Source organism: Panthera pardus, unplaced genomic scaffold (genome assembly GCF_024362965.1).
Source record: "Panthera pardus isolate Hobbes unplaced genomic scaffold, ASM2436296v1 HiC_scaffold_1, whole genome shotgun sequence".
NCBI classification, from domain to species: Eukaryota; Metazoa; Chordata; class Mammalia; order Carnivora; family Felidae; genus Panthera; species Panthera pardus.
In genome coordinates, this window is record NW_026526654.1 from 20,756,472 (window position 1) to 20,781,429 (window position 24,958).

The 24,958-nt window shown below is 37.1% G+C and overlaps 1 protein-coding gene across 1 annotated transcript in view; it reads right to left on the reverse strand.

Moving 5' to 3' along the window:
• Nucleotides 1–24,958, reverse strand: part of TM9SF2 (transmembrane 9 superfamily member 2) — a 66,123-nt gene that overhangs the window by 9,738 nt on the left and 31,427 nt on the right. The window contains exons 5-13 of the mRNA XM_019443999.2: nucleotides 20,209–20,338; nucleotides 19,058–19,182; nucleotides 17,672–17,783; nucleotides 15,637–15,716; nucleotides 14,543–14,651; nucleotides 11,766–11,898; nucleotides 8,531–8,650; nucleotides 5,156–5,213; nucleotides 1,046–1,205 (exon numbers count right to left, since the gene is read on the reverse strand). Coding sequence (XP_019299544.1) covers nucleotides 1,046–1,205; nucleotides 5,156–5,213; nucleotides 8,531–8,650; nucleotides 11,766–11,898; nucleotides 14,543–14,651; nucleotides 15,637–15,716; nucleotides 17,672–17,783; nucleotides 19,058–19,182; nucleotides 20,209–20,338 — 1,027 coding nt within the window. The remainder of the gene's footprint in view (nucleotides 1–1,045; nucleotides 1,206–5,155; nucleotides 5,214–8,530; nucleotides 8,651–11,765; nucleotides 11,899–14,542; nucleotides 14,652–15,636; nucleotides 15,717–17,671; nucleotides 17,784–19,057; nucleotides 19,183–20,208; nucleotides 20,339–24,958) is intronic.

Consider the following 24,958-nt stretch of genomic DNA (forward strand, 5'->3'; position numbering starts at 1 on the left):
ATATTTTTATGCTATACAGATTTAGAATTGTAAATTAAGCAAAATGCCAAAGAATTGAAAAATCTTACAGTAGGCTGGCATGGTAGGTGCAGTGGAGACAATGAAGCAATGGCAGTTTCTTCCAGGACATTCTGGGTCCCCTTCACAAAGTGTATGGCAATACATTATCTCTTTTAACCTTGTGGACTGGATGTTCTCAGAGAAAAGCAAGGACAGTGAAGTGAGAAGGACACTAAATTCTCAGGGCGCCTGGCTGGCTCAGTCGGTTAAGCATCCGACTTCGGCTCAGGTCGTGATCACATTGTTGTTTGTGGGTTCAAGTCCCCCTTTGGGATCGCAGTGATAGTGCAGAACCTGCCTGGGATTCTCTCTGCCCCTCCCCCACTCACACACTCTCTCTTTCTCTCAAAATAAACAAACCTTAAAAAAAAGGTGGGGGGGGGGGACTAATTTAAAAAAAAAAAGAAAAGAAAAAATTTCCATTTTCCTCTTAGCCTGTGGGCAAAAGGAGGCAGCAGAGGTGGAGAAAGACTGGAGGCAGGGAAGGACTGAGCTTTGAATATTAGCAGGAAATATTAGGAGGAAAACCATAGAAAATTTTTTGCAAAGCTACATGTTAAAAAAAATTACCACTGTCACTTTATAGTCACTTTTCTTACAGCTTTCCTCCTAACCCATATTCTTGGTTTACTTTGTTAAGTAACGTAGAAACACTTAATGCACTAACTTAAAACACTAAAAAAAGTTTTCAATAGTTTAACTTAGCATTTCGTTGTCTATTAATCTACAGTTTCCATTTACTTACAAAACTTTGAAACCTAAGTTTATATCTGTGACTTCTCTACCACACCCAAAATAATACTATTTTTAAGAATGACTGCAATCAAACTAAGAGGTCATCAATTTTCTATGAAATCCAGATCCCATAGGGTAAGTGTGTATCTTTTAGACATTTTTTTTTTAAGACACTGTTCTATCTTTTAAGGTGGCATATGCTAATTTTCATAGCTGAAATTTATTTGAATAAATGAACACATAAACTTACATTCTTCTTAAAACCGAAGTATGCACCAATAAACGTTAGAGGCACAGATATGCAGAACCAAAGGGCCAATATGGCAACCAATGTTCCAAAAGGAATAGCTGCTGAAGATCCTTCTCCCCAGAGAATCAGATTCATTATAAAGAAGTCAGCAAATACAATCCTGAAAGATACAATAGGCTTTTGGGTAAAACTTGAGTCAGAAGCAAAATGATATAGTACCAATCATATGTAATTAATATTACAATTTCTGTGTCACATACAAAGAAAATGAAGTTGCTGAGTAATGGGGTATATGAATTTAAAATTACTTTCTAGAAATTACCAAATTGCTCTTCAGATTGGTTTTGCCTGACTGAAATTCCCACCAGTAGCTTAAGAAAGTTACCTCTTTATGTATTTCATCGTGCTTTGGATTGTCAAATTTATTGTTTAATTTAAGTCCTGTTCACAAATGCTGTGGAGCATCTTGTGTCTATTGGTTTTATAGTTATTATTTCTGTGACTTGGTGGTTACATCTACTACTCACTTTTCATTTGGGGTGTACGTCTTTTCTAAAGTTATAGATGTGAGTTATTTATATACTCTAGCTACTAATAATTCCTTGTTAAATATCCCGTTCTCTGAGTTAACGGCTTTTTATGAACCCCAAACAAGTGAATATGTATACTTAATTTCCCTTCAGTCTTTTTTCTCTGAGTACATTTTAAAACATATGGCTGTAATCACATGATAATTGTTTCTACATTCCCCCCACACAGTTTTTAATGTGACCAGTTGTCAATTTTCCCTTTATCCTTTGTGTAACTTATTTAAGAGAAGAAAGTCTTTCCTAACCTGGGATCATGAATATACTCCTCTTTTTTGTTTTTTTTAAAGATTTTATTTTTTTATGCAATCTCCACACCCAACGTGGGATTTGAACTCACAACCCCGAGATCAAGAGTCAGATGCTCCACCAACTGAGCTAGCCAGGCACTTCCATGAAGACACTCTTCCATATTTTCTTCCAACTGTTAACCCCATTACATTTAGATCACAATCCCCTTGGAACTGATTGTGTGTGTGACTGGTAAGAACAGAATTTTTCTTCCTTTATATACACAATCAAGTATGAGCATCATCTAACACTTCCTCTGATTGGTGATGCCACATCTAGCTGCTTCCATGAATATATGGTCTATTTCTATGTTTTCTGTGCTAGTAGCTGCAGCACATTGCCAAACCCCTCATGCAATCAATACTCTGATCAAGTAACACGGTGAATTTGTATCTCGTACTGTGAAGGTTTTCTGTTGCTAATACTCCTTTCTGTTGTTGTTTTATAGCTGAAACTTGTTCTCTGTATACAAATTATATCACAATTAAATATGAGATTTTTATTAATATAAGGAAGCATTTCTCTCCATTCAATCCTTTTTTTTTTAATTTATTTATTTTAAGAGAGTGGAGCGTGAGTGTGTACAAGTGGGGGAGGAGCAAAGAGAGGGAGAGAAAGAATCCCAAGCAGCAATCACACTGTCAGCAAAGAGCCCAATTTGGAGCTCGATCTCATGAAAGGTGAGATCATGACTTGAGCCTAAACCAAGAGTTGGATGCTTAACTGACTGAGCCACCCACATGCCCCTCCATTAAATAATTTTTATATTTGGAAACGATGTTTAATATTATCAAATACCATTTTGTTGTGTCTACTGTAATAATTATATGTAGGTATTTACATAAAATTACCTGAATTAATTTCATGTCATTAAATGGTACTTCTTTTCCTAGGCAAACACCAATTCTCCCTGCCCCCTTGGGTTCCTGGTACACTCTTATGTGCTTCTCCTCCCCCAACCCTGGCTTTTCCCTCATTCATTACCTCACTATCCTTCTGGTGAAAACCTAACAGGTTTTTTTTGTTGTTTTTTTTAAATGAACACCCACTTTTAAGGGTGGCATGAAGATAAATCAAAGAAGGGCTGATCAGAGATATAAAAGAACTGGATTAGGATAATTTCTATGAAGCCAAAAAATGAAAGGCATTTCAAGGAGAAAGTATCCCAATGTTAGACAATGTAGAGAGATAGGGTGAAGGCAGAGAAAATGATTTCTAGATTTAGAAATGCGAATATCATTGGTATTTGAGAGAAGTTTTCACTAAAGTCATAGGGGAAGAAAGAGTACGTGGGTTTACGTTGTGAATGTATGCTGAGAAGAAAATGAGAATAAAGGAGTGTGGAATATGTTTTCAAGGCAGTTTGTTGGGAATGTAAAAGAAAGAAGATAGTAGAGGGGAAGATGCTTATGGAGAAGCTCATTTTAGGATTTGGGAACCTAGTATATTTGTAGGAAAGACGATGAAACACGAACAGAACACTGAGAAATAGAAGATGCCAGAGATTAGGAGGAATGTCTGAAAGGCAAGTTTCTGAAGGAAATCACAGACTGCTGACTTGTCTTGGGAAGAAGGAGTACTTCTTTAGTTGATGGGAAAGAAGACAAAGGATTTGGCTGGAGAAAAAGCATAAAAATCTGAATACATCAGGGTGCCTGGGTGGCTCAGTTGGTTAAGCGTCTGACTTTGGCTCAGGTCATAATCTCCCAGTTTCAGAGTTCCAGCCCCACATCGGGCTCTGTGCTGACAGCTCAGAGCCTGGAGCCTGCTTCAGATTCTGCATCTCCCTCTCTCTTTGCTCCTCTCCCACTTGTGTTCTCTCTCTCTAATATAAACATTAAAAAAAGAAAGATTCTCACTCCCTCCCTCTGCCCCTCTCCCCTGCTCACCCTCTCTCTCTCTAAAATAATAAGTAAGTAAATAAATAAATAAATAATGTCATTCTTCAATGAAGGTAACTATCTGAGGGAATATTTACCCCAAACATGTATAAACAATGCAACTATTGTTACTCTTTCGTTTCTGGCCTGCAAATGGAATGGCCTGGCTTTTAGATTTAACCTTTGGATTTCACTATTGCTGCTAACTGCTCAGAGGCTGGTTCTTGTCCACCAGAAATCTGGGAGTTGGGAAAAAAGTGGGTTCTATTTCTAGGACCAGACACCGATCAGATACTTGATATCAAAAGCTATCTTCCAAAGGGTCACAATTATTATTTTTTTTAAACGTGATTGTCATTTTAAAAAATTTTTGCTATATATTACTCTGTTTAATGGAATAAACTCTAAATAAAGTGGCACTACTTTAAAAAAAATTTTTTATCTTTCAATTATAGTTGACAATGTTATATTAGTTTCAGGTGTACAATGTAGTGATTTGACAATGTCTGTACATTACTCAGTGCTCACCATAAGTAAAGTCACCTTTTGTTACCATATACTGTTAGTACAATATATTCCTTATGCTCTATTTTTCATCTCTATCACTTATTTATTTTAAACTGAAGTTTGTAACTCTTAATCCTCTTGGCCTATTCTGCCCATCCCTTTCCCCAACTATCCCCTCTGGCATCCACCAATTTTTTCTTTATATTTATGAGTCTACTTCTGTTTTGTTTGTTCATTTGTTGTTAGATTCCACAAATGAGTGAAATCACATGGTACTTGTCTTTCTCAGACTTATTTTACTTAGCACTAGGTCGACCATGAGGTCACAAATGGCAAGAACTCATTCTTTTTTTTTTTTTTATAACTGAGTAATATTCCATTGTGTGTATATGTGTGTGTGTTACCACATCTTCTTTACCCCATTCATCTATCAGTGGAAACTTAGATTACTTAAGAGTGGCAATACTTTTGATAGAAATCTGAAAATGTTTGCTTGCCTGAATAATCTGCAAGCGAAAACACCTTCTTGTGATTAGGTCAAAAGCTTTCAATGCAGCCTTATATAACAACATGCCAGACCAACTCACACAGACTAAGAAACAGACTTTTAAGAAAAGGAATCTACAAATTTCTTATGTCCAAAGATACTTTTTCCAGACATAGCAGGTGGAAGTCATTCCGCAAACGTTTATTAAATATTCATTTTTTATCCCTTTTTAAAAAATTAAATTCATTTTCTAGTGTACACAGTTTAGAGACAGAGAAGATTAAAGACCTAAGAGGTTGAAAATTTGGGAACTAAAATATGACTATGTAAGACAATTACTATTGAAACGTTCACTTACCCAGGACAAAGAAATGACGTCAGTAAAACATTTGTTTTCCACTTCTCACCACCAAAGGCTGTGGAAGAAAACAAAAGTGGTATGCCATACAGACTTTTCTTCAAAGCAAACCAAATGACCATATTTGTCTGGCATTAAACAAATTTTCAGACAGCATTGGGTACCACTCCTAGAAAATCACACTAGCAAATGATGTGGTATCCCTAGGTGATGCAGACCAGAGATGCACATCACAAACTTTGCTGGATAAGCCCTGCTCTCAAGATGTTTGCTTCAGCATAAATCTAATATCAGAGGAAGGTCATTCAGACCACTTCTTTTCCAATCTTTTTTTTTCTACTTCAAAATAAAACAAACCCTTAGGTTCTAGGCCAGTTCCAATCCATGGAACTGGGTAGAGAAAGGGCATACTGAGGATTCTCCTTTATCTTGTGGCCAGTTTCAAAATCTGTTATACAACTAGGAACCTGCAAGCCTCAAGTGCAACACATTTAAGTTTCCACAGCAGGTCTAAATCTTCAGGGCTCATGTACCACTGCAGTTACTGGGAGGGGCTAGAGGTGGGGGTGGGGCTTGGGTATGTCAGATCAGGTGACTGAGAAGAGTAGGACAGTTATGGCCACTTGACAGAACAAATTTGCTCATGAACTTTTTAATATGCTTTGCCCCTCTCTAATTTCTTTTCCCCACTTAACTTTTTTTTCAAGTACACAGAGTAAAAAATGGTTTTCTGCTTCCAGCTTAAAAGCTGAAGATGAAACTGGCTGAGGTGTGAGAACAGCTCTGATTTCTTTAAAAAGTTTTAATAGTTTATAAGTACCACTTGCCTTAAAACAAAATGACAAATTATATACATGTGATTTGAATTTGTAGCATTACTGATTAAGAGACTATTATGAAATTATTAATTCAGGGTTTAATACAATTCCAATCAAAATTCAAATAATATTTTTGAAACATTAGAAATGATTCTATAAAATGAAGTATTTTGTGACTGGGGCCACATGACAGCACCTCTTGAATGTTCTGCCTGATTAATGGGCAGCTGGGGGATCTGAAGGATGGAGCAGGAGTTAAAGAGGGACTGCGTCTGGGCTGGGAGGGAGCATGAGCTAGAGCTTCTCACACAGGGAACAGGACACGGGGAGTTCCTGGGGCAGGTGTGAAGATACAGGGAAAAAGGCCAGCATGGTTGAGAAAGAGGGAGTGCTGCATGGGAGGTAGGGGTCCAACTGTGGCTCAGCTCATGTGTGTTAAACTACACGTGACACCCACAACCCTCTGTCCTTTAGGAAAGGATGAAAAAGAAAAAAAAACTTGGGACAAAATACACAAAAAGTAAAACACAGACACACATACATATAGCACGTCTCATTTTCAGAGAGCACTGTACCTGGCAAACTCTAACAAATATTTCTACTTGGAGTTGAGTCTAGCCAACGTCACTTTTAGGGCTGCCTATGTAACCTGTGTTTTACCTCAAACCTTCTTCACATCAACCGCAGTTCTGTCCCATCTTCCATTTTGTTTGTTTGTTTTTGCTTTTGGTGGGCCCTTTTTTCCCCAATTTATTACTGACGTATATAACTGACACAATGTTATATTAGTTTCAGGTGTACAACAAACTGATCCCCCAATTCTATATATTACTCGATGTTCACTATGATAGAGTGTAGTCACCATCTGTCACAACAGTATTATTGGCCACATTTCCTATATTGTATTTTTCACCTCCGTGAATTATTTATTTTACAACTGAAAGTCTGTACATCTTAATCCTTTTTCATCTATTTCACCCATCTCCCCAACAACCTCCCCTCTGGCAATCACCAGTCTGTTCTCTGTATTTAAGGGTCCATTTTTTTGTTTGTTCTGTTTTTTTAGACTCTACATAAGCAAAATCATAGAAGATATTTGTGTTTTACTGTGCAAATGGACAATAATATTTATTTTGGTATAGTTCCAATAGTTCTATTTTTGCTTTTGTTTCCCCTGCCTGAGGAATGGCAGGGGAAACAACATAAATATGCCACTAAGGCTAATGTCCAAGAGATTACTTGCCTGTGTTCTCTCTTCTAAGAGTTTTGTGGTTTTAGGTCTCACATCTAGGCCTTTAATCCTTTTTAGGCTTACTTTTGTGTATGGTGCAAGAAAGTAGTCCAGTTTCATTCTTTTGCATGTAGCTGTCCAGTTTCCATGTGCTGCCCAGCACCATTTTTTAAAGAGACTGTCTTTTTTTCCCATTATATATTCTTGCCTCATTGTCGCAGATTAATTGACCATATTAAGTGTGAGTTTATTTCTGGGCTTTCTGTTCTGTTCCACTGATCCGTGTGTCTGTTTTTGTGCCAGCACCATACTGTACTGCACCATACTACCGTTTTGTCATGTACCTTGAAATCTTGGATCATGATACCTCCAGTTTTGTTCTTTCTCCAGATTGCTTTGGATATTCAGGGTCTTTTATGATTCCATACAAATTTTAGGGTTATTTTTTCTAGTTCTGTGAAAAATACTCTTAGTATTTTGATAAGGAATGCACAGAACCAGTAGATTACTTTCAGTAGTATGAATATTTTATCAATATTACTTCTAATCCATGAACATGTCTTTCCATTATCTTCAATTCTTTCATCAGTGTCTTACAGTTTTCAGAGGATAGGATTTTTTTACCTCCTCCCTGTCACTTTAAATTACAGATTAGCTATGAGACTATCTCGATAGACTTCAGAATTCCACAGCAAACACTGGCATTCACTGCCCCTAGCAAAGCTGCTTTTTCTAGTCATCTAGTCAGATCCCATCCTTACTCTGTGGCCCTGATGCTTTTTTTTCACTCAACTTTATTTTTCTTTTAGAAAGCAAGGATACAACAGATTACCACTAATTACATTATAAAAGCAAATTAAATTACTTCAGGGCTCTTTAAAATAGTGCAATCTTAGTTTAAGTACAGTCTATTTTTCCAAATATTAAATTGATGCAATTATAGCACAACCTCTTTATGTAAGGAAAGTGTTACTATATGTATTACTTGTTTTAGTTAGTAAATCAGTGATACTCATAAGTATACTTTCTTCCTTTATTAGTCTATATATGTTTCTATGAATGTAGCAAATCTAAGTTGTTCAGTCAAATCTCTTTTGTCAAAATGTAAAAGAAAAAGGACAAGGGGGATTGTGGATAAGCAACACCTAAATTTGCTTACCTCACTGTTCAAACAGTTTTTAACAAATAAATCTAGAGATGGCCATCCGCTTTACAAGTTTCTTTTAAATAAAGATACACACCTATAAAACATATTGTTTCAAGAACAGATGCAGTGATGTAGCAGAGTAGGTTCCTAGCCTGACAGTCAGCGTGACTTTTACTTACACTTATAAAATCTGGCAGCAACATAGCCCGCAGGAGTGCCCAGCAGCACCCACAGGACCACAGCACAAGTCATCAATGCTCCTCTGTTGGCAGGTGACAAAAATCCCAGGCAAGCGAAAACTAAAAAATAAGTAGCTTTAAGTTATAAATTTTATTAGTTTCCTTTGTTGTGAAGTGACTGAAGACCCCTTTCATTTTTTAAACAAGAAACCAAATACAATTTCATGAATACACTATCTTACCTATGGCCATGCTAAATCTTAGCACTATTTTAAGGTACTTCACCAATAGGATCATAAATAAAGCAACCTCTACTTTGGATGCTTCTTGTAGCGTCCACAAGACCCCACCTTTCCTGCCATCAGGGAAGGCTGACTGGATGCTCACAAGTGCTTTCAGCTGTTCAGCTCTTCTGAGATTTTAAAATTGGGTGGCTCAGTTAGTTAGGCATCCAACTTTGACTCAGGTCATGATCTTGCAGTCTGTGCATTCAGACCCCAAGTCCAGCTCAGAGCCTGGAGCCTGCTTTGGATTCTGTGTCTCCCTCTCTCTGTTCCTCCCCCACTCACGCTCTCTCTCAAAAAAATAAAAATAAAAAATAAACATTAAAATTAATATGAATATAGACATTCCCACCATGAAATATTCCCACTTTAAAAACAATACTGGGTCCTCTAGAGTGAGAACTATAACCTTCAAACACAAGAGACAAGATAGAATCTGATCAATGAATAAAACAAAAAACATTTCATAATACTATTAGCTTTCTGAACACAAGTTACTGAAGGACTTGGTCATTGACTCAGGGAAATTCTGGCTTCTCCCCTTATTTAATTGGTTAGTTTTATTTTTCTTCCTTATATAACCTACCTAATAAGAATAAAAATACTACCTTGTATTTGTAGACATTCCTGGCTTTAAGCTGGAATTCAGAAGGTATGACTTTTCTCAGAAAGAAATTCAAGTGGTTTTCTAACCCCAGGAGCATGTATTTCTCTGAGGTATACATAATGAGGCACATGTCCACTCACACGTTCTCATCAACACCAACCAAGGGGCAAGACTAGAAACTCATGATCAGCAGGAAACCGATCAGATTTTCAACCAAAATGCACCCCCCCCCCCAATCCCCACAAGACTAAGAAATGGACTGTTCTGGAGGAGAGAGTTCATATTTGAGCATTTAAGGAACATGATCCCCAGGCGCTCTGAAACTTTCCTTCCTTACAAGTTCATTTTCTAGCAGACTCCAACAAAGATCAGGTGATGACTGAAGGCAACTCCCAATAAAATTTTCAAGCAACATTTTATCCTAAGGCATCCATTCTGCTCCTCCAGCTCTACCCTGGCTCTCTGGGGATCTAGTGATCCCCAACTAGCTTTCACGCTATCCTCTGGTTGTGTCCAAACCTCTGTCATGATGCCTTCTCCCAACCTACCCTCTTCAGTATAATATCCTTAAGAATTTTAGCCCTCCCCATCATAGTTGTATCTCCTTATCTAAATAAAGATACTAGTTCTAGTTAATCTTCAGGTTAGGCTTCAAAGTGATGTATACCTAAAGGTACACATCAATGGTTCTCAAACTTATTCAGGTGCCAGATATTTGGAAGTGTGAATCCTCTTTGTAAAGTATTTATATAGTTATTCCATCAAAAAATTTGGAACAATTTTATTAACATAAAATGATTTTAGCATTATATATTTAATATGCAATCAAACATAAGAACAAATGTTCATTAAAAAATTATTAGGAGCAGGGTGCCTGGGTGGCTCAGTCGGTTGAGCTTCCGACTTCAGGTCAGGTCATGATCTCACAGTTCGTGGGTTCAAGCCCCGCGTCTGGCTCTGTGCTGACAGCTCAGAGCCTGGTGCCTGTTTCGGATTCCGTATCTCCCATTCTCTCTCTGCCCTTCCCTACTCGCACTGTTTCTCAAAAATAAATAAACATTAAAAAAAAAATTATTAGGATCACTTGGGTGACTCAGTCGGTTTAATGTCCTACTCTTGAGTTCAGCTCAGATCATGATCTCACAGTCACGAGATCGAGCTCCATGTTGGGCTCCTTGCTGGGCATGGAGCCTGCTAAGATTCTCTCTCCCCCTCCCTATTCCTCTGCCCCTCCCTCACTCATGTACTCTCACCGTTGTATGTATGTATGTTGTATGTAAGCAATGAATCACAGAAATCTACCCCCAAAACCAAGAGCACACTGTACATACTGTATGTTAGCCAATTTGACAATAAATTTTATTAAAAAAAATTATTAAAAGGTCAGTGGTTTCTGAATTCTTCCAGTAATAATTCATTTGTTTCATTTACTTATGTACTTATAGTAAAAATTCATTTGTTACTGTTCATCAGTAGAAGGACCAATAAAGGAAACATAAGGGAAATAAAAGCAAAATTTAGAAAATTCCATGAACATTTTTTTTCTCTCACAATTAGGAAAAACTGAAAAAATACTGTATTCCCAGGCTAATCAATAACTCTGGGGGGGGGGGGGGGGAGGAGGAGCTATTTTTTTCTTTTTTAAAAGGTTGTTCTAGGGGTGCCTGGGTGGCTCATCCAAAGCGTCTGACTTTGGCTCAGGTCATGATCTCACAGTTCATGGGTTTGAGCCCCACCCTGGGCTCTGCACTCTCAGTGCAGAGCCTGCTTTGGGCCCTCTCCTTCCCTCCCTCCCTCTCAAAAATAAACAAACACTTAAAAAAAAAAAAAAAAAGTTGTCCTAATTGACAAACATTTAAGTAACAACACTTGTGAAGATTTTCAGGTGGCACAAGGAGGAGCTATTTTTTGTGTGGGAAGATCTCTCTGGAACAAAGCTACAGAAAGAAAGTTCCTCTTTTTCTTTTGGTCTCTCTCAGTAGAAGCCAAAAACATCCTGGAATCCTGATCCTACTGCTCCTGGCGGCATGGGACAGTCATCCTATATGACCCTGGTTCCAAGCCACCCAGACTCAGACCCAGATGGTCTTCAGGTACCTAATCATCTCCAGCTCCAACTCCTTGACAAAGGCTTGGTCTCTGTGCAGCTGTAAAGGAGATATGAAGTCACAGTTTTCCAGCACAGCTAACACTGCCCCAAGAAACGTATAGCCAGAGCACACAGATGTAAAAGCCAAAAGTACTCTTAGATACAACCTAGTCTAGCTACTTCACTTATGAAAACTGTTTTTCTAAACTATTTAGAAAAGTATTTTCTATTTTTTAATTGTCACTTAATACTTACATAGAGTCACGAAAGTCATTATTAAAATCTGTGTCCCTGATCCCAGAAAGACTGACAGCAGCATCCCTTTTCTTGGAGGACGGAATATATCACCATGAACCAGTTTCCAGCCAAATTCTTCCTGGGCATCCTCCTAAAAAGGGAATGAACTTGTTTAATTGATATGTGGTCACCAAAACAGCTATACAGTTTGTTCACTGGTGAATATGCTGATACAAATTTTTTTTAAACTTACAAATGTTAATATTGATTTCTATTCCCAAGCTTTATGTTATAAAGTTTGACTCACAGAGCTTTATACAGTTTTCTTGAATTGTTTTTAAAGGAATGTTGTATGTTAAGTTCCATAAATACAGTCATTGAAAAACTTTAAAAAAAAATACAAAGATAATGTGATACTTACCTAGTTCTAGTCAAACTTTATGATCCAAATTGATGACTTAATTTTTACTCACACTCTACCCTTTCCCCATCTACGTCTATTAATCTCCAAAATGAGCAAATGGTATTAGACTTCATGGCTACTTTGCCAGGTACAGTAGGCTTAAATATGAGCATATGAAGAAGTTTGTGTCACCAGCCCTAACTGCTCCCCTGATCTCAGATATACATATACAATTGCCTAAACAACAGTTCCACTTGGTTATTTAACAAGCATCCTGAACAGAATTAACCACAACTGAATGGATTTTCTCTCCCCATCTATATTTGCTCTTTCTGCAGGCCCCCAACCCTGTAGAAGCTCCATCTTGCCAGCTGTTCAGTCCCCAAAACCCTGGAATCCTCCTTGATTTCTTCTTTTAACACCTTGAATACAGTTCTTCAACAAATCCTCAGCTCTACTTCTAAAATATTTCAACAGAACCAACACTAGCCCCTGTAAAGACTCTGGCTTTCATGCTGAGTGAAATGGGAAGTTACTGGAGGGCTGTGAACAGGAGTGAAACAATCTGAGTTATATCTGAACAGATCTGCTCTGACCGCTAAAATAAGGGAGGAAAAAGGAATGGAAGAGGAAAAAGTGGAAGCAGGGTCGCCCTGGCCTGTATCCCATGGCACCTCTGTACAAATTAGGAAAAAAAATACCATTAGCTGAGCAATCATTTGAAATTGCTAATTATGAGAGTATTCTGAAATTATTTTAATATTTAATAATCAATAAAAATAATGAAAAAGAGTCTTTAGGGTGGAAATGCTAAAAAGACAATAAATACTAGCACGTTCTTTTTCTAATTAGAATAGGACAGAAAAGTTGAGAAGAAAAAGCCAAGAAATCAGGAAAAGAAAACATAAAATCTGAGTTTTTTGTATTCATTACAAGTCACTATGAGTCCTGTGGAAATAATTGCTATAAAAGGAAAAAGTATAAAATGTAAAACATTATACAACTTAAAATTCTTTTTTTTCCAAGTATATACTTATTTTGAGGGAAAGACAGAGAGAGAGAGTGAGCACATGAGTGAGGGAAGGCAGAGAAAGAGGGAGAGAGAATCCCAAGTAGGCTCTGCGTTGTCATCAAAGAGCCCAATATGGGGCTTGAACCCACGAACCACGAGATCATGACCTGAGCCGAAACTAAGAACTGGATGCTTAACTAACTGAGCCACGAGGTGCCCCCAATTTAAAATATTTTGAGGGGCACTTGGGTGGCTTGGTCGGTAGAGCATCCGACTCTCAAATTTCAACTCAGGTCATGATCTCAGGGTCATGGGATCAAGCCTCTCATCAGGCTCTAAACTGAGTGTGGAGCCCGCTTAAGATTCTTTCTCTCTCCCTCTGCCCCTCTCCCCTGCTTGCACACACTCTCTCTCTAAAAAAATAAAAAAACGAAAATTAAAAAAAATACACTTTGAGAATAAATGAGGTTGGGACACTAAATTACTTTGAATATACCAAAAGGTTGAAATGATAAAATTCAGTTAAAATTACTTTTGAAAAATTAAACACACAAATAAAAATTGCCTGGGAGTTATTCCACTCAGCTTTGCTGTTTCACAAACTGGGGGCATGCTGGGAATGAAGACTGAGAGAGGTGACAGGACATACATGAATAGAGGGGACAGAACTGGAGCTGTGAGCAGTGCAGCTCTGAGTGCTAGAGTGACTAAATTTCTAGAGAAGACCTCTAGAGAATATTTTTTAATGTTTCTTTTTTTAATTTATTTTTGGGAGAGAGAGAGAGTACGAGTGGGGAAGGGCAGAGAGAGACATGCACAGAATCCAAAGCAGGCTCCAGGCTCTGAGCTATCAGCACAGTCCTGACATGGGGCTCAATCCCACGAACGATGAGATCATGACCTAAGCCGAAATTGGACGCTTAACTGACTGAGCCACCCAGGCGCCCCTATAGAATACCAACCCTTTTGTGTTCGCTTCGGCAGCACATATACTAGAATACCAACTCTTTTTTTTTTTTTTTGAGAGAAAGACAGAGCATGAGAGGGGGAGGGGCAGAGAGCGAGGGAGACACAGAATCAGAAGCAGACTCCAGGCCCTGAGCTGTCAGCACAGAGCCCAATATGGGGCTTGAACTCACAGACTGCGAGATCATGACCTGAGCCTAAGTCGGACGCTCAACCGACTGAGCCACCCAGGCGCCTCTAGGAATACCAACTCTTAAGGATCATCTTCTTATTTGAAAATGTGAATTCAGGGTAACTTTTGAGAAGAATGTTTTAGAGGCAGATTCTGTCTAAAGCTATTATTTCAACTTTTCCAAAGAACAAAATAAGAACTACTCTCAGAAGACTAGAGAACAGTTCAAATGTTTCACTCACCGTAGAATCCATCTGATTATACCTGGCAATATCTTTATGCAGTGTCCGTAGCATAATCATAGCCACCATTCCAGACAAGAAGAGGACAATGACCAGGGAATTCATGATACTGTAGGAATAAGCATGTCAGGATTAATCTGTAGCTTCATTTCCTTTTCAAAATGTTTATTCAGGCACATTACAACAACATTGATCAAAATCAAAATTTGACTAAAAATCCAACAGATTCAATGAGTTGTGCTCTGTTATGTGTCCTTCTAGCGGATACAGAAGTTTATATAATTATCATAATAATCTTATAATTTGTTAACTAGAAATTTTTTAATGTTTATTTAGAGAGAGAGAGAGCGAGCGCACAAGCGGGGGAGAGGCAGAGAGAGAGAGGGAGACACAGAATCCAAAACAGGCTCCAGGCTCTGAGCTGTCAGCACAGAGCCCGATGCGGGGCTCGAACTCAGGAACTGTGAGATCATGACCTGAGCCGAAGTCAGAAGCTTAAACCACTGAGCCACTCAGGTGCCCCAAGAACTACAATTTTTTTTTGTCTATGGCCATTATTAGTAAATAACCACTATGCCCATATAAATGTAATGCTGCAAGGACCAACAAAGGTCTGTATCTTCAAGAAATTATAACAAATTTATTCAATAAATTAATGAGTGTCAAAAGGCCGTCAACAAAATAGAAAAAAAGAGTGATGGCACCATGAGTAGCTTTCCAAACAAAAATTTTGAATCATGCTTTGAAGAGAGAGTAATTATAAGTAGACATAACATGAGCAGTAGCTTCTGTTCATTGAGCACTCTTCCACTTCCAGTAAGGTGCTCAGATGCTCTGTTTCATTATCTCTGTTAATCCTCAGAACAGTCTTGTGAAGCAGGTAACTCCACATAAAGAAATGGACTCTGATAAACTGGGTGGCCTGGACCGACTTACAACCAATGATTTAAAGCCAGGATTGAACACAAGTCTATCCAATTCAAAAGCCCAGACTTCTGGATAACTGGAGAGGATTACAGAGTGAAAGTGATATTCAAAGGGACAAAACACAGAACAAGCACAAAGCATAAAGTGGATTAACTTTGTACTCTTACCTAAACCACTGAATGTGGGTATGAGGCATAGATTCCAGAATATAGTCCCATCTAGAAGCCCATCTGATGTTTTTATCTTCCTAGGGGGATAAAACAAAACAAAACTCTTTAAGCATTTGCTGACAAAGTATATTAAGAATCCAAACATTTCCACTCAAAGCTTGACCTTCCATTCAGTTAACAAATGTAATTTCTCATTATCATAACTTGGTTTAGTCAGGAGTTTTAGAGAGTTTAGCTCTAACTCAAGTCTCAGGGAAAATCAAAATGAGATTAAGCAGCAAATAAAAACAGTAAGAATTCCTAAAAGTCCCTAGTTACCTGTATTTTTTAAAAGTCTTGCTTTAAATTTTAACTAGTAAAAGTTTAACTTAGATATCAAAATTTAGAGCTGTATTCATTTTTTTCAGAAAATTGAGTGGCATAACTTATTCTTTATGCTCTTTGATGTCATCTATCCATGCCAATGAGATACCAGAGTCATAATTTAGATACACTGAGCATCTGGCAGGTATCACCCACAATGAACTCTTAATACCTAAAAAGAAATACACAGTGTTTCTTGCACTAGGTTTGCAAAATTACACACTATAAAGGGAGAGTAAATGTCTCAACTATATTCAATTGGCAAGACAGTTTATAAAAAAAGAGGAGGAATACTGCCTAAGATTCTCATAAAATGAACTTCTACTTCCCTAAGAAACTTCTCCATTAATGAAAACACTTCCTTGAATTCCCAAAGAACCTATATAAATCATCTACCATCAGGAAATTCTCAATTAAAGTTTATATTAATCCAGACTTAAAAATAGTGTTGCTGGGACACCTGGGTGGCTCAGTTGTGTTAAGCATCTGACTCTTGGTTTTGGCTCAGGTCATGATCTCATGGTTCAAGCCCTGTGTCAGGCTCTGCGCAGGTGGAGCCTGACTGGGATTTTCTCTCCTCTCTGTCTGCCCCTCACCTGCTCCTGCTCTCTCTCAAAAATAAACTTTAAAAGAAAAAAGTGTTGCTCTCCCAAATGCCTGTTGCATAAATCTTTGACATTTTCATACCACCTTCTATGCCTGTTTTCTTTATTTTCTTGTTTCTTTTATTTATTTTTAAAATTTTTTAACGTTTTATTTTTGAGAGACAGCATGAGCAGGGAAGTGGCAGAGAGAGAAGGGGACGGAGCATCCGAAGTGGGCCCTGTGCTAAGCCCATGTGGGGCTCAAACTCACGAACTGTGAGATATGACCTGAACTGGTGATGGTCACTCAACTGACTGAGCCACTCAGGTGTCCTTCTTTTTTTTAAGATTTTTTTTTTAAAGTTTATTTACTTATTTTGAGAGAGACAGAGAGGGAGAGAGTGAGAGAGAGAGAGAGAGAGAGAGAGAGAGAACGTGCATGGGAAGGGGCAGAGAGGGAGAGAGACAGAATCCCAAGCAGGTTCTGCACTGTCAGCATGGAGCTCAATGTAGTGCTCAAACTCTTGCTGTGAGATCATGACCTGAGCCAAAACCAAGAATCACTTAACCGACTGAGTCACTCAGGTGCCACTAAAGATTTTTTTAAGGTTTATTTATTTATTTTTTTGGGGGGGGAGGCAGGGAATGAGTGGAGGGGCAGAGACAGAAGGGGAACGAGGATCCAAAGCCGACTCTGCTGACAGCAAAGAGCCCAACGCAGGGCTCGAATTCACAAACTGTGAGCTAGCTCATGACCTGAGCTGAAGTCGGATGCTTAACCACTGAGTCATCCAAATGCCCCAACCGACCTCTACGTCTATTTTCTTTTTCTACCTTTTGCTTTCTATGTATCTCTTAAGACTTAACATTTAATCAGGTTCAATTCTCTAATCAACCATACTTCTCATTTAAATGGACACTTAGTTTTTAGTGTGATTATGTTGCCTGGTGCACTGACAAACTATTCCAAATCAGCTCATTAAAAGCTTATGTATTTGACAAGGTTAATCATTAATATTTTTAATTAGTTTACATAGTATGAATTTAGAATTTCTGAGTTACACTAGAGATAAAAACAAACTCACCTGGAAGCTAACAGAATAAGTATAGGCAATTTTGATCTCCCCAGAAGCCTTGTTACTTATATCCATGGGGGGTCCAGAGCAGTCCGGTTTATCTATATGGGTATGTTTGAAGCTGTGGGAGGAAACATTTTGGCAAGATGCTGATAAAGAACAGTTGAAAAAATGGGGTAAATGTTACAGATTTTGTATGTATTTTACAATGCTAGTGATAGTCAAGGGTGAAATTATTCATGTCATATTTAATAGTACAAATATTTGTTTTATATAAATAATGGGCTTAGTTGTAAGTATATGTAAATTATTATTCAAAATTAGAAACAAACTTTTGAAAGCACTATATATGAAGAACATTAAATATCTTAAAACAATAAAAACAAACACTGAGTGAATTTAAATTAACGGCCATCCAATAATGGCATGCATTTCTTAACCAACAGTAGCATGGGAAAAAGACTAATTCAATGGGGGGGTGGGGGTTGAGGGGAAGTCATGAAAAAAAAAATGGAATGCTCCATCAAAAAACGGATCTCACAAATAACTGATAGGTACTTTCACACTAAAACTATTGACAACTTGAAGAGATGCTCTTTCACTGACTTGTCACATACTGGCATCTAACACTGCAAGGAGACTTTAGAAATGATGGCACTAATCAGCCCATTTAGGGGGCACCCAGTGGGCTCACTCATTAGAGCATGGAACTCTTGAGCTCAAGATCACGTTGGGTGTTGGGATTACTTTAAGAAATCGGCTCATTTGGGCATCTGATGAGAGGTCAAGTTGCAAATATTGGAAGCAGTGCTTTTCCACTATAAGAGGGAATGCTGCACCAACCACTCACGTTCTCCATTCCTGGCTGACACAGAAAAGCTGTCAAAACTTCCTGATTGAAAAACAGAACAAAAGACACTTTGGCTTGACTACTTACCATAACAGGAAAAAAAATATATTTATATGGCTTCTCTGGACAACCCACAACTCAGTAACAAATCACACTAAAGGGAGTTTTAGTAAAATCAATACTGAGATGTCAGATTATATGCCAGAATGCTGATTTTTAAAAAGTTAACTGGGTCCCAAATATTTATTCTTTGGGAATAATTTCACTCACATTTATTTACTTATTTGCTATTTTATTTTCATTTAATTTTTTAAAGTAAGCTCTATGCCCAAAATGTGGCTTGAATCTCATGACTGAGATAAGGAGTCACATGCTCCACTGACTGAGCCAGCCATGCACCCCTTTGTATTTTAATTAAAGTAATCTCTACACCCAATGTGGGGCTCAAATTCATGACCTCAAGATAAAGAGTCATATGCTCTTCTGACTGAGGACTGAGCTGGCCATGCATCCCTTATTCACTTTTTATCTATTTGTATAGTTACCTTTTTGGTTCAAGTTTGGCAGCCACTAATCTTGCTCCCATGGACCCAGTTTCAACAACATGATAATATATTTTGATGTCAACATGGTTGAAGATGTAAAATGTATCTCTTTCATGGAATTCTGACTGTGGAACAAAACTTAAAGGTAGAAAACTGGCTGCACAAGAGTCAAAACAAAACTTTAACATGAGGCACAACAAGTAGGAAAATTTGAGCTAGGACAGAGTTTTAGTCCTTCCTTATAAAAACGTTTAAGTTTTAAGCTGAAACTCTCCAAAAGCCAAAATTAATTGGCAGAGTACAAATTATGCTTCTTTAATATTTTAATTCTTACATATAAATACCTGTTAAAAAGAACACATCTAATATTTTCTATCTTTCCACTTATGATAAAACTTACAAAATAAATTTTAGAATATTAAATGTTATGAGCATACCAAAACTTACACATTTCAAAATTGAAACTTATAACTTCAGACTAAACCCACAACCTAAATAATTTAAGTGTGTGTAGTCAACTCTCCCAAAAGCATTAGCCAAACCAGTTTCATGATCAAGCTGATGCTAACTTCTACTACCAGGTCATATTAGGAGATTAAATCAGGTTGACCTGATTACACAAAATTTAATACACATCCCCAATAATTTTAATACTTTCTATAGTAACATCTTTATTATTGTTTTTAAATATAAAAGAATGGCTATAAAGGCATTTACTTTTTAAGAAAAGGTATAATACTAAACTCTTGCAATATATTATTTTATGGACTTGAATTTGTAATACAAATTTCATGGGCTTGTAATGAGGTCTTTTTGGCACTCCGGTAACCTTTTTTTTAATATATATAAGATTTATGCGTCTAACTTTTAATAGAGTCAGAACATACAAAGTCCTAGCCCTTAGCCTAGTGCTTAGCATGTAACAGACACTCAGTGAATGCTGAACTGAATCTGAATTATTTAGTGCTAGAGTTAAATTTATATATTGTTAATCTGGCTTAAGTCAAAGATCTAAGTAATTGTGCTTCAGACATGTGAATTGTACTCATACAATGAATGTAACCAATTTTGTCCAGGTAAAGACTGAATCCTTCTACCAAAAAAAACCATATTTTTAAAAAGTAGCATAGAGGTTTTTTTCACGAACTTACATTAATAACACAGGCATCTTTTGCATGGCCTTTATCTGTAATGTAACAGCCAATAGGAAATCCAGGATTACAGAACCTCTGACCATCTTCTACATCATAACACCATGTTACAGGCATATTATCCACAATCCTAAGCACAGAAATAAAAGTCAAGTTAGAAATCATCAAACGTGACTAACAAATACTGCTCAAAGCTGTGTTACAACTTCACAGAACTTAGATATCTATAAATGCCTTCAGATGTCAAAACTACAACAAAAGAATTTTGATAAAATGTAGTATTTCATAGGCAATAGCATTATGCCAATATTTGATATGCTGTAGTGAAGAAAAAGACTTTATAGCTTCATTGAAACTACAAATGTATACAGGAAAGAGAGTTTTATAAATTAATTTACTGCAGTTGCTAATTTAATATCACTATCTAGATCCGTTGAGTATAATTTACCTTTTGCAGAACACTCAAAAGCTCTAAATTAGGTGCAAAGCAATGTATCTAGTTCCTTGGGAACAATTTAATGGAACAGCATAGAAGCAAATGTCCTTTACTACTAGGTAATTCAATAAAAAGGGGAAGAACATAACTGCAAGATGGAAAAATATTCAACTTAAGGGCCAGTGAAAAAGTGAAAATTACAGTCTTAATCTATTAAGCTGTGTAAATCCAACTTATGTGTAAAAGAAATGCTGCTATAAAACTAGAGAAACAAAAATTTAAAGTGCTATAGTGACAAAGAACTTTTTTAAAAAAGGGGATAAAAGGGGCGCCTGGGTGGCTCAGTCGGTTGAGCGTCTGACTTCGGCTCAGGTCACGATCTCGCGGTTCATGAGTTCGAGCCCCGCGTCGGGCTCTGGGCTGATGGCTCAGAGCCTGGAGCCTGCTTCCGATTCTGTGTCTCCCTCTCTCTCTGCCCCTCCCCCGTTCATGCTCTGTCTCTCTCTGTCCCAAAAATAAATAAACGTTAAAAAAAAAAAATAAAAAAAAAAAAAGGGGGGGGGATAAAAATAAAGAATAAAAGAATAAGATTCTGTAGCACTGTCTAAACTACATTAAAGTCCGAGCATGTGGTCCCCAAATGCCAAGAGCACACTACAGGATACAAATTAAAAAATATTACTAAAAATATACTAGCTATATTACAGTCATAAGATGACTCCAGGGCATGTTTTATTTGTTAATTAATGTATGCCTTAGGAAGTAAAATTATGATTCTATATGCACCCAAGGTGTACATTAATGACCTAATAAAACATGTCTCGTCACATTTAAATGCTATTTAATAGTACCCAATATACCAAATTTTAGAATCACCTTCACTTATATTAAGTTGCTTATTATTATAGCCAGCAGGCTAGCAGCTCCCATGAAAAGACTATAAAATATTAGAAGTATAAAAGCACTGCTACATAAAATAAATAATTCAGATTTTTTGGTAGCTTAAACAATCAGTTAATTGCTTTAATTTTTTAGATAGAGGATGAAATGCAATCAATGAATATATACAATATATTAATTATAATACCTTTATGCTTTCATAGCAGAGAAAGTACTACATAAAAATTACAGTGCTAGCTATAAAAAGAGAAATTAAGCAGCAATTTAGGCTTTTTTAAAGCAAGCATCCTAAATTTATCATTTACATAATGCCTTGACACAATAACCTTTTCCTGGTAATAGGAAGCATTTAAAAAAAGAACAACAAACACTTGGAAATAAATGTAATAAAATTTAAAGAATATAATTTTCAATTACTGCCTTGCTAAGTTAGGGAGTAGTACTTATTTAAATTTATAACACCAAAAATACTAAAAATCTTATTTTTAATCTTCACAGTGAAAAAGAAGGATTCAAAAGGATAAAGGTTGGCCCCAATTTTTTTTTTTTTTTTTTTTTTTTTTTTACCATCTAGGACTTCTTTCCCTTATTTTCCTTTACCCTCCATGGGCTCCATATAAAACACTTCTATTAATGAAGCCTCATCCACTAATAATTTTTCCCCACTAAATTAAATTCCCAGAGTTTCCAATCAGAACAGAATAACCCATGTTATCACAATATATTCAGAAAATTGTAGTGAAAAGCAAAGAAGCTTGGCATTTAAGTTATTCTATATAGTTTTAACATGGGTACATTTACACTAGCTGTTAGGATTTTGAATTTTTAAAAACATTCTCCCACTGCTAGCTTGCTGAGATCCAGGATTAGAACTCACTAGACTAAAATACCTTCAAAGACCCCTCTCTGTCCAATAAGCTAGAAAACATAAGTACTGTGATACCTAGTTATATAATTATACTTTTATAAATAAAAGGTCACAAACACCTGGAAATTTGGGCAAGAAGTATAAGCACAAACCATGCAGAGTATAGCTGAAGGGAATTCGGTGCCTGGCACTAGTATCAAATACTAGTCTCAAGAATCAAGAAGTAGCTCAGGACAGAATAAGGCAAGAAAATCCTCAAATTGTGTTCCAACATCCCAAATTATGAATTAAAAGTATTTGTCAATTTAGATAAGAAAATTAACTATTCTTAATTAACTGTTCTCTAAATGGGTTGGCTTATTAGCTAATATTCGGTTATTGTAATCGTTTAAAAGGTAGTAAGGTTAAAAACGTCATGGGGGGAAAAACTACAGTTCATTCATGCAATGTAATACTACACAATTATGAAAAGAATAAGGTAGATACAGGTCTACAGATGTGCTTTTACATGACAAATGCCCAGATTTTCTGAAAAGAAATGTGCAAGTTTGCAGAATAATATGTACAATACTTCAGTTGCACTATTTTAAACAGGTACACTCCTGTTATATGCCTGCATATGCACAGAATATCTGGGAACACATGAGAAATAATACTGCTACCTCTGGGGAACAGGATTAAAGAAGTTGAGGGTGGTAGAAGATGTTTACTTTTTACTTGATATTTTCCTACACTGCTTGTGTTTTTTCACAGATATATATTGTTTCATAATTTAGAAAATGATTATGCTCTCCCCAAACGTCTCAGTGCAAAGGTTAATAAGAAGTGCTACATTCACAATAAAATTCCATAACACTATACTTTTAAAGGTCTTTCAGATTTCTAAAGGTTCATGCTATTTTATCTCTATCAACTCTGGTATCTATGCTGAAAATCAAGTTACACAGTAAAAACTTTCTGAAGTAAGTCAAAGACAGAAATATACTGAACTTAGGGTTCAACTAAATTATCAATGTGAACCAACATTTTCCAAATGTGTAATGTACTGATTTAAAGACTAAAGCCCAGGGGCACCTGAGTGGCTCAGTCGGTTAAGCGTCGGACTTCATTCAGCGCAGGTCAAGATCTCATGGGTTATGGGTTGGGCCCTGTGGAGGGCTCTGTGCTGACAGTTCAGAGCCTGGAGCCTGCTTCAGATTCTGTGGGTGTCTCTCTCTCCATCCCTCCCTAGCTCACGTGTGCTCGCTCGCTCTCTCTCTCTCTCTCGCGCGCGCAAAAATAAACATTAAAAAACATTTAAAGACTAAAGCCCAGGGGCACCTGGATGCCTCAGTCGGTTAAGTGTCCGATTTTGGCTCAGATCATGATCTCGCGGTTTGTGGATTTGAGCCCTGCATCAGGCTCTGTGCTGACAGCTCAGAGCCTGGAGCCTGATTCAGATTCTGTGTCTCCTTCTCTCTGCCCCTCCCCCACTCTCACTCTGTCTCTCTCTCTCTCTCTCTCTCAAAAATAAACATAAAAAAAAAAAAAAATAATAAAGACTTAAGTCCATTGTCCACAATTACCAGATGATATATTTGTGATACAGCTTAGAGTTTGGCTAATAGTTTCAGACCTGAAATCATAAACTCTTCTGATACAACAATAAAATGATTAATCACCAGCAAGTTTCAAGTTTTTTAGGCAGAATATAGCGTAAGTTTGCAACTGATACACCTATCACAAATTACTGAATCAATTTCATTATCAAATGCTAACTTCATAAACTATTTTAAATTGTTTATTCTTTTTATTATGCATTTTGGCATCAAAGAGTACCTATGTTAATTCCATCATAAATTAGTTAAAAATATTTCTAAGCTACTGAAGAGGTGCTTCTATTATCTTTAGGAGCAAGCTTCTTGACAGTATTCCAAGAACAGAGGGTAGAAGAAATAACTAAAAATCACCTATAGGCCTGAAGTCATTCTTCATTCTGTCAACAAGTGAGTAGCTATTAATAGCTAAACGGATAGAGTAGCTATTACTCTAAACGTTTACACCTCCTAGAGTAAACGGAGGAGAATGAGGCTAACATGAAACTCTAAAAACTGAGCCTTAGATATCATTTTGAAGGCTGTTAACAATTTGAAGCAAACTGAAAATACCAAGGAAAATTTCAATTACTTATGAATAAGCAAATGTACCCAACTTACACTGATTCAGCAATTACACAGTATTCTCACAGTACCAAAGAAATGAGATTTCAAGTTCTTGTTTGCACTGAGGCTCACAAGAGGAAGAAGCTGACACAAGTGTAATGGGCAAGTGTCCTTCCTTATTCCAACGGTGTCCTGCTATGAGAAACTTGTTCCCATCTGGTTTAGCAGACTGAAACAGAGTCTATCAAGGTCTGGCCAATCAGAATGAATTCCCCTAATTACAGACAGACTAGTTCATGGATGGGCAAGTGACCCAAGGTTACCCCTCTCTAGGACTTTTAGGGGGCAAGATAGAATGACAGGCTCCAACCACAGTATTTGAGCCACAGGGTCTGGGCATGTCAA